Below are 13,196 nucleotides of genomic sequence, written 5' to 3'. Positions count from 1 at the left end.
TTTGTTCTGCAATAGCATGGAAATTTGCACAAGAAGCTCGCTTATACGCGCCGGGCATTATGTCTAGTTTGCAGAAGTGTACGATTGTAAAACGCAAGAAAGACAGGGTGTTGTACAGGTATAGAAGTATTCAAAGAATTTAATGATTGTCTGAGCTTGTTTTGTGTTCCAATGCTATTTTTTCTCATTTTTCTCCAGAGATTTTAAACTACGAGTATTGATTCCGTGGGAGACATTGAAAAAGAACATAATTCAATTGATTTTGTCAAATGGAATTATGCAAAGACAAACTTTAAAAGTTGACTGACAAAAACGTTTAGAAGGGCTAAGAAGTTGTTTTTAGTTGTCGTTGTTTTCAAAATGTAAGAAGCTTATGAAACGAGTTATGCTTAGTAAATATACCAATAGCTAATAATCTGTTCATTCTAAAATATTAATAATTTTTTCGGAGTGAAAATTTACCTATAATTTTAGATATGTAACTGCAATTTTTCATGTGTTATAAAACCGACAAGTGAAACGGGTTACAGGTCAAATATCATCTTTAACGCCTCATTTACTCTCATTATCAATTATTCGCTCTTCAATTAAAGACACCTCCACATGCTTCAAATGACGTGCATAATGATAGCAGAGTATCAGGAGTATGCATCGGATCGTTTTCCAAATTCTAGTTATTACCCAATAAGCCAAAACAAGATGACATAACCCATAACATCCTTCTCTTCTCTTCGTGTTGTTTTTTATTCAAGTGCATTATCTGATATATATATATCTTCAATATGTTTTTCTTATCTAGATAATCAGGAGTATTGAGCAATGACAGGTCATAACACGGGCCATGAAAATTCTTCTAAGAAAAAAGCTGATATAGTCGAAAAGTCTAGCAAGCTCGCTTCCTTAATAGAAGAAAAAGTCCATTGGAGTCGAAAAAGCTGAATTATTAACTGCACAATAGGATACTTGGGATCATAAAGTTATTCTATTATGTTCTGTATTTTTAGTAGGTTATGCTTACGGCCTAGAAGGTCAAATAAGATATCTCTTTACCGGTTACGCTACTCATGAATTTGAAGAATTCATTGTTGACTACCATTCAGATCTTACTACGTTTGTGGTTGCTGCCGCTCAACAAGTTTATGCCAGATTGTCCGATATATTTGGTAGGTTGGAATTACTTATTGTTTCCATTCTATTTTATGTAGTGGGTACTATTATTGAATCCCAAGCGTACGATATTCAGCGCTGGAGGTGCTGTGTTGTATCAAATTGGATATACCGGAGTCTTTTATTTTACTTAACAAAAAAGTGTTATTTTTATCTTATTTCAATTTTCAGAAATCCATTCCTTCCATGAAATTTAATGAAAAATAGAACTGGAGTACAGGATTGATCAGTTTCCTTTTAGATTTTGTTTCTGGTGTTAAATCAAGCTATCTGTATGCTGTATTAATAGTTGCGGTTAATGAATCAGAAAAGTCCACAACTAGAATGACTTCCTTATGTTCATTTGTGTCAGTTGTTGCTGATGTTTTCTTTGGTTTGTTCAATTTCAAATTCAGGAAATTAAAAAGCTTTATAATATTTGAGATTCCCATGTGGATTGTCGCTTTCGGCATATTCATTCATTTCAGAGGTAGTATAGACTCCCATTCTGGTATTATTTGTAGATTGTGTTTAATGGGATTCGGTACAGCTTTCTTTTCTTATCCAATTACAGTATCTGTACAATGTTATGTCACGCATGAAAAAATGGCTAAAATGACACCAGTTATCTACACAGTCTATAAAGTAGGTGCCGCAGTTGGTGCTGCCGTACCTGGTGCAATTTAGGCCTAAACTTTTTATGAGGACTTGTACAAGAAGCTTGGTAGTGCGGACTTGGCGATGTCTGTCTATTCACAGCCAAATGAGTTTGCAGCACACTACCGTTAGGAAACGCAAGAAAGACAGGACGATGTTCAAGTTTACCGGAAAGTTCAGAAGATTTTAATGATAGTCAGTATTTGCCTCTGTGTTCCTATGCTCATAGCGGCATTTTTCTTGAGGGATCATAATCTAGGAAACGCTCAAAGTAATAATGTTGAAGAAATTGAGAAAGATGATGATTTTGTTGACTATATGAAAGAAAATCCAATCAAGAAAATATTCAAAAGGTTCGAACAACGATGTAGCTTAAGATCATGATTCGTATTGGAATTCTTATTTACCTTTGTTATTGACATAATAGTACATTTAATACTAATAATAATGATGATGATAAACGTATATTTAATCGCTTCTTTATTTCTCTAATAATCATACTACGTGTGAAGTTACTACATGTTACAGCAAATTACATTTTCGTATTTCTTTGTTGTCTTCTGAAATTCCAAGTAGCATCGTTTTTTAGTATACGATCACAAATGCTTTATCATAATTGCCTTTCTTGCGAACGCGACCACAATTTTTATGGGTACCAATTGTGGATTCAAAAAAATCTAGGAACCGAATGATTTATTTTTAGATGCGATTTTGTATTCTGAATAAATATAGAACAAATAATTACTTTTAACCAAACATCAATTTGTTTCTAAGCTAATCCATACATTTTATTTCTAATCAAACCTTAAATCAAGCTTACGATTCATTCAGAGGGGAAGATTATCATTACATTTATTTTTAGACTCAAGGTCTTTTAAATATCTGTTATGTATAAATATAAAATATATTCTACAAAAATAACATATTCTACAGTAATTATTTTATGATAACAATGAGATCATTTAGTATTGTGGCTTTATGTGCTTTTGTGTGCTCTGCTCTTGCATGTAGACAATTCGAGCTCCTAATAGTGAACTATGGGTCTGATCTTAATTATGTCCCAATAACAAAACACAAAGAGTATAATGAATTGTATGCGGGAAACAACACGACTGTTGATCCGCTTGGTGATATTGTTAGATTTACATTGAACGATGATGGCACGCTTCAAAATGAGGTTGGTGTTAAAGTAAGCGTTATTCCCGGTGACGAATATAACGCTCCATTTGGTTTGTCGTTAGATAAAGATAAAGATCCTACCGATGGCTTTTCAATTAGCGATGGGAGATTGGCTTTTCAAGGTAATACCGGGTTTTCGGCTTGTCCTTTCTTTGCACGAAACAAGTATGAAAATTACCTCTCGACCAATTTGGAGTGCTCAGCAGGAACAATAATCAGTTTGCATGCAGTAGAAGATATTCATACCGCTACAACAAGTACACCATCTCCAACACTTCTTCCGACTTCTGTCAATTAGTTTATAGCTATGTATACGTGTTTCGATCATATACGCGAATTGTGGTTTAACCCCCTCATCCTCCCCTCATCCTCCCCTCCACCCACCAGTAGTTAACTCTTTTTAGCGTTGCTCGTGATTTCGGATGATCCCTTAATTTGGATTAACTTTCGTTTAGAGATTGGTTATACCATATGGTGTAACTATGTCTCAGACTCTTTCTCGTATCTTAACTTGAATACCAATCATATTAAAAAGCCTTCTGTCACTTATAGAAGAGATAAGGATCTTATCAAAATAGAATTCGTTAAAATAAGAAAATAGTAGTCTGGAGATGTATTTATCCTCTTCCAATAGCAATAGTCTTAGCTGGCTCAACTTATAATAATTGACATTTCGTTACATAAACGAAAAATGACTATACTCTACATGAAACAACTACATATATGCTATCAACCTAATTCCGAAAAACTCACCTTTGCCGAATACCTAGGTAGATTCATAGTTGTTAGCTTCCGCGGAAAGGAATTATTGTATTATTGGGCAGAGAATCCCGCAATAACATTAAACCACTAGGTGTACAGGAAATTGCCCCACACTTTGGAACCCGCATATTTTCGATTAAACCTAATTCTAGATAATCCATCTTATCAAAGCCGAAAATTGAAGCCTGAACTTCAAGAAAACATATTATCGAATGTATTTAAAAGGATGTATCTCCACATAAAGTAATTTTAGTTCAAAATAATAGATTTTTTGGAATTATTGCTTTAACAGTATTTGCATAATGGGATACGAAGATAAATTACTAGGGCCAGCCTTAAAGTTTAGAAACTTCTTGGACAAATTTCCGAACATCCATAATGTCTATATTGTTGTTGGTATTTCTTGTATATCTGGTATGATGTTTGGCATTGATATTTCTTCAATGTCTTTATTCATTGGAGATGATAAATATTTAGACTATTTCAATTCACCAGATTCTACACTTCAAGGGTTTATTACAGCATCCATGTCTTTAGGGTCTTTCTTTGGGGCCTTATTTTCCGCATTTATATCAGAACCTTTCGGTAGAAGAATGTCGTTGATGTTCTGTGCATTTTTTTGGTGTGTTGGAGCTGCCATTCAATCATCGTCACAGAACGTCGTCCAGTTAATTATAGGTCGTTTTATTTCTGGTTTTGGTGTTGGATTTGGATCCTCAGTAGCCCCAGTTTATGGTACAGAATTGGCACCAAGAAAAATAAGAGGATTAATTGGTGGATTATTTCAGCTTTCGGTCACTTTGGGAATTTTGGTTATGTTCTATGTTTGTTATGCATTACATTATATCAATGGTGTGGCTTCTTTTAGATTATCTTGGGGGTTACAAATAGTTCCTGGTCTTCTTTTGTTCATTGGCTGTTTTTTCATCCCTGAATCACCTAGATGGTTAGCAAAGCAAGGCTGTTGGGAGGAGGCTGAATACATTGTGGCAATGATTCAGGCCAAAGGCAATAGGGAAGATCCCGATGTCATGATTGAGATTACTGAGATCAAAGATCAAATTTTGACAGAGGAAAATATTAAGGCTTTCACTTATGCAGATTTATTCAAGCGCAAATATCTCCTTAGAACTGTCACCGCAACATTTGCTCAAATATGGCAACAATTAACGGGTATGAATACATTAATGTATTATATTGTTTATGTTTTTGATATGGCTGGCTATCAGGGCGATGCAAATTTAATTGCATCTTCAATTCAATACGTTCTTTTTTTCGTTATGACTGCCCCTTCATTATATTTAATGGATAAACTTGGTAGAAGGCCCATTTTGTTAAGCGGTGCTGCATTCATGATGATATGGCAATTCGCAGTCGGTGGTTTGCTTTCCACTTATGCTGAGCCCACCAATGATGTTGGTGGAAATGATACTGTCAGATTAAGGATCCCAGCTGATAACTCAACCGCTGCCAAGGGTGTAATTGCATGTTGCTATTTGTTTGTTGTATCATTTGCATATAGTTGGGGTGTTTGTATCTGGATGTATTGTGCTGAAGTTTGGGGTGATAGCGCCTCAAGACAAAGAGGGGCCTGTTTTACAACTTCAGCTAATTGGATTTTTAACTTCGCGATCGCAATGTTTACCCCCTCTGCGTTCAAAAACATTACTTGGAAAACATACATGATTTTTGCTACGTTCTGCGGTTGTATGTTCCTTCACGTATTTTTCTTTTTCCCAGAAACTAAAGGTAAAAGATTGGAGGAAATTGGCCAAATGTGGGATGAAGGAATTCCAGCATGGAGAACAGCCGCATGGGAGCCATCTATTCCATTCTTATCTGATAATGACTTGCGTGAAAAGCTAGAAGTAAAACACGTCGAAGATTCAAACTCCAGTAATTCGGATGCTGAAAAGCCTAGTGCTGTCCATATTGCTTAGGCCAGGTGCTTAGGATTTTATAGTTGCAAGATAGTTATTTAGGCAGTAAGGCATGAATATTAATCATTGTGATATTTCGCGGATTCCATAAAAATCTATGGCATACAATAAACATTGCACAGCTTGATTATTATTCTTAGTCTCCATAATATATAGATAATATAATGGGATATTTGATAATTAATTGGATAAGATGTACTCCAATTACAAGTTTTTTATTTAAACGGCGTTTGAATCATTCAGTAAGCCTCCATTCGGAGTTTTAATAGTAATCTGAACCACAGTTTTTTTAGCCGTTTAAACTTTGATATCACCGTTTCACGTGCAGACCACATCATCGGAATATAAAACATTTCAATTATAACAAGATAAAATAATTGTCAAAGCATCTATCTAATGTTCGGAAAGTCCATCGAATCCTCAGAGAAGGTTTCTGATCAAATTTCTATTACCGATTTAGAGGAAATTAAAGACCCAGTTAAGAGTCATGACAACCTCGCTCGTAATTTTAAGGAACGACATGTTTCGATGCTAACTCTTGCACTGGCCATAGGTACAGGATTAATAATTGGATCTGGAACTGCACTTAAACGAGGAGGAACAATAAGCATCTTTCTAGCATATTGCTTTACTGGCAGCTTATTGTTGGTAGTTATATTCTCCTTAGCGGAAATGGCTAGTTTCTTACCAATGCAAAAAGGATTTAGTGGTTATTGTACTAAGTATGTTGACCCTGCAATTGGTTTTGCAGCCGGTTGGAACTATTTCTTCAAATATGCTATAGTATTGTCAGCTAATTTGACAGCCGCAGGTTTAGTTGTCCAGTTTTGGAGAGATGACTTGAATGTTGCGATTTGGATATCTGTACTATACGTATTGGTTATTGCAAGCAATTATTTTAGTGTTCGCATTTACGGCGAAATCGAGTATTGGTTGGCAGCAAGTAAGTTACTAGTTCTAGTTATAATCTTTATTGTTTGTATTGTGATAACATGTGGGGGGACACCAAATCATGAAACAATCGGATTCCGATTCTGGAGAGAAACTGGGTTTTTACCTTATCTCGTGGATGGTAAAAAAGGACAATTTCTTGGTTGGTGGGCATGTGTAATCCAGTCCATATTTGGATTTGTGGGATCTGAGATGGTTGGTATAATTTTTGGCGAAGCACCAAATCCAAAGAAAACAATTCCTAAAGCATCGAGACAAGTTATTTTCAGGATTTGCTTCTTCTACATTTTTGGTGTCTTTTTGTTAGGTTTAGCAGTTTCTCCAAAAAATCCATTATTAGTGAATGCTAATGGCACTAATGCTAATGCATCTCCATATGTTATTGCTATCAAATCATCCGGAATAAAAGTGCTACCTTCATTTATTAATGCCTGTTTATTAATATTCATCTCAAGCTCTGCCAATACTGATCTTTATATCTGTTCGCGTCAGATATATGGATTAGCTAAGGATGGTGCTGCACCAAAGATTTTCTTAAAATTGAACCGCTTTGATGTACCGTTCATCGGATGCTCCTTTGCTGCCGTTTTTGGATTGTTGGCTTATATGAATACTAAAGAATCGGCAGCTGAAGTTTTCGGTTATATCACCAGCACTGTTTCTGTTTTCGGGATCATAAATTGGATTTATATTTTGGTTGCATATATTGGATACCATAGATCTATAAAAGCTCAAAACATTGGTCGTGAAGAAATTCCATTTCGTATGTGGTTTCAGCCGTACACATCTTACGTTACTCTTTTTCTAATTGCAATTGTCACCATCTTCAATGGCTATAGTGCATTCATTATATCGTTCCATTATAAACTCTTCATTACTTCATATATTGGAATAGCGGTAAACATTTTTCTAATATTAGGGTATAAAATCTTTTATAAAACGAAGCTAATTCATCCGTTAGAAGTCGACTTGAATACTCCTTATTAGGGGCTTTTCTAATACCATTTCTTGAGAAAGTTAATGGTCAGATGATAATTCAAGATATTAGATAACTTGATATTTAGTTTATATTTTGGCTTGTCATGTGGCTCTTTTTAACATTATTGATATCTTAACTTTTGCTTAATTCGAGTGAATTGCCGGAACCCATTTTGATGCAAATTGCATCGATCGCGTGATATAGCTTTTTATAAAGGCCGTGTGAACACCTGAAAATATAGGGAAGAAGACTTATTTATTTAATATGATAGTTATAATGGTAAAAACTACTGAAAGTAAGATAGATTTTATCTTGATTTAGTTCTTATGTATATCCATTTTGTAGTTTACATCAAATATATTTCGCTTTATTCGTTCATTATAATGGACATTGGCAAGAAAAGAAAATAAACTGCATTCTATGTAAGGAATGGTACCAATCTATTTTTCAACGAACGCTGCTAAGAAAACTGAAAATTTAGAAAAGATACCGATATGTTGAAATATTACTAGAATAAAATACGTGTGCAATAGTAAAATGGACTGTTTGTAGAGATGATTTTTCCTTTCTCAGTATACTTCTATTTATCGCTTGATTACTTCAGCTATTACTAGTGTAATTAATTATTGAATTCTAAAATTCTACTATAAACCTTGATAGACCTGATGAATACTTGAAGACTAAGTAAATTTATATATAAGAAATTCTTCTATGCGTTTATTTTCAACCGCAAATCTTAGTGAAAGAGAGCAACAAGCTTAATCAAAGTGCTTCAACTTATCAGCCGCGATCATATTAATTTTGTTAGTGATATTATGCTTTTTGTTGAGATAATTCGTTAAATATGGGTAGCCGCGTGTGATAGGGCGATAGGGTATGCATTATAGTGTCTACTAAGAATATTCTGACTACAGTTACAGCTGTAACATGTTCGGCAGCATTAGCATCTTGGCTTGGCAGTGAGAGTCAGTCGGTAATGGTAATGTAGTTTAGTCACAAGCCGTAAATGACTCACAATAAAGCAGCAACTAGTGCGGTATGATGTACAAGGTGAGTTTCCCTTCATCAGTTTCTTCTGATGAAGAAGGGATTATTTGATATTGAGCAAAATATGGGACAAAAGATTTGCAGGGGTCAAATAATGTCCAGAGATGAAGCTATCAAGAACAACGCGTTCCATGGTGAAATGTTTTGGAATGCTTATGGAGGAATCGGTGGTTTTTGCAATAATGACAATAATGATATAAAAATAATTAAAACAATAAACTTTATTAATTATTTTCTTGCATATAACTTTCCCTATATATCTTGAAGTAATTTGTTTAAGGTGAAGGAGCCTTAAGCTATATAATATTACCTTGAATAAAAGTCCTTTGAAGTAACTACACGACCTTGCATCCCAATAAATTGCGGCACCCCATAATATAATGCTTTAAATAATATTATACTGAGACTAGATGGTTTATTTAATTTCGTTCCTAAAGATCATAAATTTATACCGATTTCATTTAGATTAATTTGGCTAATAATATTGTAGACAATAATTTATGAACTAAAGTTCGGATTTCATTTCTGTTATAAAATCACCGAAGATGAGCATTTATCTTATCCCAACCAGTAATCAGATGGAGATCATAAATTGAGCAAATATTTTAACAAAAGTAGCCTTGAATTGTCTCGTCCACCTTATTTTCCAAATTATATCAGCTATAAGAACCCGGGACATTGCTTTTAACCAGCATAATTCTCAACTCACATGTGGCTCAATTTGAGTAATAGGAGATGAGTCTTGTAGAGCAGTACATTGTTTCTATAAACGTATGAATTAGAACGCAATTGTGGAATAATTTATGCAATAAGTTGTTCATTTTCATGTTCTTCGTTTAACACGGAATTGATCCGACGTAACCTTTAGGGTATAAATATGAGTTTAAATTCCTATTATAAAAATGATATTCTTTTCTTATAAATTGAGTTAGCACAAAATTATATATAATTTAACGTAAAACCTTATAACATAAAGATGTCAAATAGCCCAGCATTTGGTAAGAATAAAATTGAATTGCCCCAATTAGATTGGGCCTATGATTCATTAGAGCCTTATATTTCTGGTAAGATTAATGAAATTCACCACAAGAAGCATCACCAAACTTATGTTAATGGTTATAATAGTGCAATTGAACAATTAATTGAAGCTGAGTCCCAAGGAGACGTTAAAAAAGCTATTGTAATTCAACAAAATATTAAATTCCATGGAGGCGGACATACTAATCATGTCTTATTTTGGAAAAGTTTGGCACCTAATTCTCAGAATGGTGGAAAACATCCAGGATCGGATACTAACCTTGGCAAGAAAATTATTGAACAGTATGGTTCAATTGATAATTTGATAAGCATTACAAACGCTAAGTTGGCTAGTATTCAGGGTTCAGGATGGGCATTCATCGTTAAAAACAAACAGAACGGTGGGAACCTAGATGTTGTGACTACATACAACCAAGACACTGTTACCGATCCCCTAGTTCCATTGATAGCAATTGATGCATGGGAGCATGCCTATTATTTGCAATATCAAAATGTTAAAGCTGATTATTTCAAGGCTATTTGGAATGTTATAAACTGGGAAGAAGCTAGTAAAAGGTTCGATTCTCATTTATAAGGTCACTCCATTGCAAAACATTTATTACCTTGAACCATAAGAATTGAATATTAAACTTTCGAAACAAGAAAATTCAATTCAAAGTAGGATATTTATAGTTTATTTATGCTTAAAATTATTTTCCCTTCACAACTTTTCAATATAAGATTTCATCTATATGCCAAATATTCAACTAAAGTTGCAATGGATTGTAGGTAGAATTTGCTCAAGCGTCATGCGCTTAGATCTTTAACTAAAACCTCTTATTTCATCATTTGAACACATTTTCAATAAAAAAAACAGCTCTATTGCAATATTGTGATTGATTATAAATCTGATAAAACCACTGTAGTACGCTTCGAACTGGATAGATGGCGAAATGAGTACGAACAAGAAAACCACAGTTCCAAAATCTGACGTTTTTCCCTCAATGCGAAGATAAGAATTAGTGTTAGTGCGCTAAACAATAAGCATGTCAAAACCACAGCTCAATTAATGCTACTTCCACAGCTTTTGCATCCACATCTATCCACAATAATCCTGTCACACCTCGTAGTAATACTATGATAAAAGTACCTAATAATACGCACTTAGATGGTGTCATAGTCTTTTAATGCATGAGCAAACTTTAATTCAGGTCTACGTTCAGAGAAATATACTGAATTGATTTCTATTAAAGGAGGTTGAATGTCTATTATCTGACCATAAAATCCTTGAGACAATATACAACTTCTAAGTTATGCCTGAAACAGCGCAAAAATCTTTTGACATCAAAGAGAATGATGTTAAAAATAACAACTACGATCTGGTTGAGTCATCACCTAAGAAAACCACTGAAATAGTTAATGAAAGAGGTATTGCTCCTTCTGATTCGAATGATGATGATGATACACCGTACATTGACTTAAGTTTAAACTTATCCGAGGAAGAGAAATTTTATAGAAAAAATTCAAAATGGTACAAGTTGAAGTTATTTTTATGGGATTCTGTTGACAAACATCCAACGGAAAAGAAGTTCTTGATGAAATTGGATTTCTTCTTGATAAGTTCTTCCATGTTGGGCTATTTTATCAAGCAGTTGAATGCCTCTAATGTTAAGACAGCGTATATTAATGGTATGGATGAATATTATAATATGAATCAGAATCAATATAACTACCTTAATACTTTGTGGACAGTGGGCTATATTATTGGACAAATCCCATCGAATTTAATTCTTCATCGCATCAGTGCTCGTTATTACTTGGGTGGTTTAGAAATTATTTGGGCTATTTTAACGGTTTTGATGATTACTTGTAAGTCTTTGAATGGATTATATGCTATTAGGTTTTTTGTAGGTCTAACTGAATCTGGTTATTTCCCTGGTTTGGAATACTTAGTTGGTTCATGGTACGGTAAAGAAGAATTGAGTAAACGTTCAACTTTTTTTGCTGTTGCTGGAGTTGCCTCTGGATTGGTTTCTGGTCCTTTACAAAGTACCATTTTGAATAACTTTTCAGCTAGTAGCTTGCCTCCTTTCAAATGGATGTTCGTATTTGATGCAGTAATTTCCTTCCCGATTGGAATATATACAATGTTTGTCGATCCTAATACACCTTCAACCACAAATGCATGGTACTGGACAAATGATGATAAATTAGTTGCCTTGGAAAGAAGAAGAAGAATCGGAGCACAGCTTAATACCCGTGGAAAATATACTTGGAAAAAGGTTAAAAGTTTCTTTAATACTTGGCACATATACGTCTTTCCATTAGTATTCCTTGCTTATAATAACAGTTGTGCTGCGATAGGTCAGCCTACTTTCGAAGGGTGGATGAAATTAGCCTTAAAAGAACCTCAAGAGGTATATAATCGAATGCCTGCAGTTATTTCGGGTGTCGGTATCGCAGTTGCTATTATAATATCATATTTTGCAGATTTCATTGGAGGTAAAAAGAACCATTATTTCGTTTTTGCCTATTTTTTTTGTTTATTAATTGGGTGTTCTTTGCTTTCGGGCTGGTATATTCCACGAGGACTTCATTGGTTTAGTTATTTTTTGGTAGGAGTGCCCACGTCTTGGGGACAGCCTCAGATTTTTTCTTGGGTTAATAGATTATTATTTGAAGATGATATGAAGAGAAATTTTGTTGTTGTATGTACAAATACACTAGCTTATGTTACCGGTGCATTTGTCCCCATATTCGTGTGGAATACCAATGACAGTCCCAGATATTTTATTGGATTTACATATACTGCGTGTTTAAGTGCTTTTGGGTTAGTAATGACCGGTATTGCGGTCCATTTTATCCGAAGGGATGAAAAAATCAAAGAAAGGTATGCTATTGATGACCTTGATATGGTTCTTGATTAAGACCAAACAGTCAAGGATTCTCGATAGTTTTATATAATTGGAAAATGGATAAAGTGAAAAAAAAACATGATACATTTTAATGTTTAATATTTTTAATCGAGAGTTTAGATATATAGATATAGATATTAGAATATGCTCCATTTCGAACGTTTCAAATTATACTTGTAATTTTTACAATTATCCTTAACATAATTAAGTCAGAACTCTTGTTAGATTTCATACCTCTTCGATATTTTGTGCAAGGAAACTTACGACCATTGATTATTTTGAATGTATGCATATGATAACTGTGGTTATAGTCTTGTAAACATGGCTGCGAAAGCAAGTTTCGCAAGGTTGATATCAAATGTATAAATTATGATCCACACTTCAAATAGTTTCTATTTAGATTACAAAGCACTTTAAGATTAAGATAATGGATGAGAAGCTTGCCTATTTATGGCCTCAATACTTCTCTATCAATTTCATTATAGGTTGTATAAGATTTTCTAAGCACCACCTCTCTAGAGTCCGAAGCCATGCCTATTGAACAAAATTGGTACATATCGAGAAATACTATTCCATATTCGGCATAGGGTTTCAAATTGAATT

The 13,196-nt window shown here is 34.1% G+C and overlaps 6 protein-coding genes across 6 annotated transcripts; all 6 read left to right on the top strand. All coding sequences in view use genetic code 12, as the record gives it.

Annotated features, from left to right (window-relative positions):
• Positions 1-2,746: 2,746 nt before the first annotated feature.
• Positions 2,747-3,280, top strand: DEHA2E01320g (DEHA2E01320p; the record flags this gene model as incomplete). Its single annotated transcript, XM_459384.1, has 1 exon — positions 2,747-3,280. The coding sequence occupies one exon, from the start codon at positions 2,747-2,749 to the stop codon at positions 3,278-3,280; it is 534 nt and encodes a 177-aa protein (XP_459384.1).
• Positions 3,281-4,046: 766 nt separating this feature from the next.
• Positions 4,047-5,684, top strand: DEHA2E01298g (DEHA2E01298p; the record flags this gene model as incomplete). The annotated part of the gene is made up of 1 exon (XM_459383.1): positions 4,047-5,684. The coding sequence occupies one exon, from the start codon at positions 4,047-4,049 to the stop codon at positions 5,682-5,684; it is 1,638 nt and encodes a 545-aa protein (XP_459383.1).
• A 396-nt stretch (positions 5,685-6,080) lies between these two features.
• DEHA2E01276g (DEHA2E01276p) lies at positions 6,081-7,622 on the top strand (the record flags this gene model as incomplete). Its single annotated transcript, XM_459382.1, has 1 exon — positions 6,081-7,622. The coding sequence occupies one exon, from the start codon at positions 6,081-6,083 to the stop codon at positions 7,620-7,622; it is 1,542 nt and encodes a 513-aa protein (XP_459382.2).
• Positions 7,623-8,755: 1,133 nt separating this feature from the next.
• Positions 8,756-8,926, top strand: DEHA2E01254g (DEHA2E01254p; the record flags this gene model as incomplete). The annotated part of the gene is made up of 1 exon (XM_459381.1): positions 8,756-8,926. The coding sequence occupies one exon, from the start codon at positions 8,756-8,758 to the stop codon at positions 8,924-8,926; it is 171 nt and encodes a 56-aa protein (XP_459381.1).
• A 711-nt stretch (positions 8,927-9,637) lies between these two features.
• On the top strand, positions 9,638-10,273 carry DEHA2E01232g (DEHA2E01232p; the record flags this gene model as incomplete). The annotated part of the gene is made up of 1 exon (XM_459379.1): positions 9,638-10,273. One exon carries the CDS (start codon positions 9,638-9,640, stop codon positions 10,271-10,273), a length of 636 nt encoding a protein of 211 aa, XP_459379.1.
• A 718-nt stretch (positions 10,274-10,991) lies between these two features.
• DEHA2E01210g (DEHA2E01210p) lies at positions 10,992-12,605 on the top strand (the record flags this gene model as incomplete). The annotated part of the gene is made up of 1 exon (XM_459378.1): positions 10,992-12,605. The coding sequence occupies one exon, from the start codon at positions 10,992-10,994 to the stop codon at positions 12,603-12,605; it is 1,614 nt and encodes a 537-aa protein (XP_459378.2).
• Between the last annotated feature and the right edge of the window lie 591 nt (positions 12,606-13,196).

Source organism: Debaryomyces hansenii (assembly GCF_000006445.2).
Source record: "Debaryomyces hansenii CBS767 chromosome E complete sequence".
In the NCBI taxonomy this organism is placed as follows: Eukaryota; Fungi; Ascomycota; class Pichiomycetes; order Serinales; family Debaryomycetaceae; genus Debaryomyces; species Debaryomyces hansenii.
The sequence above is the reverse complement of the archived record's forward strand: the minus strand, read 5'-3'. Positions and strand labels throughout refer to the sequence as shown.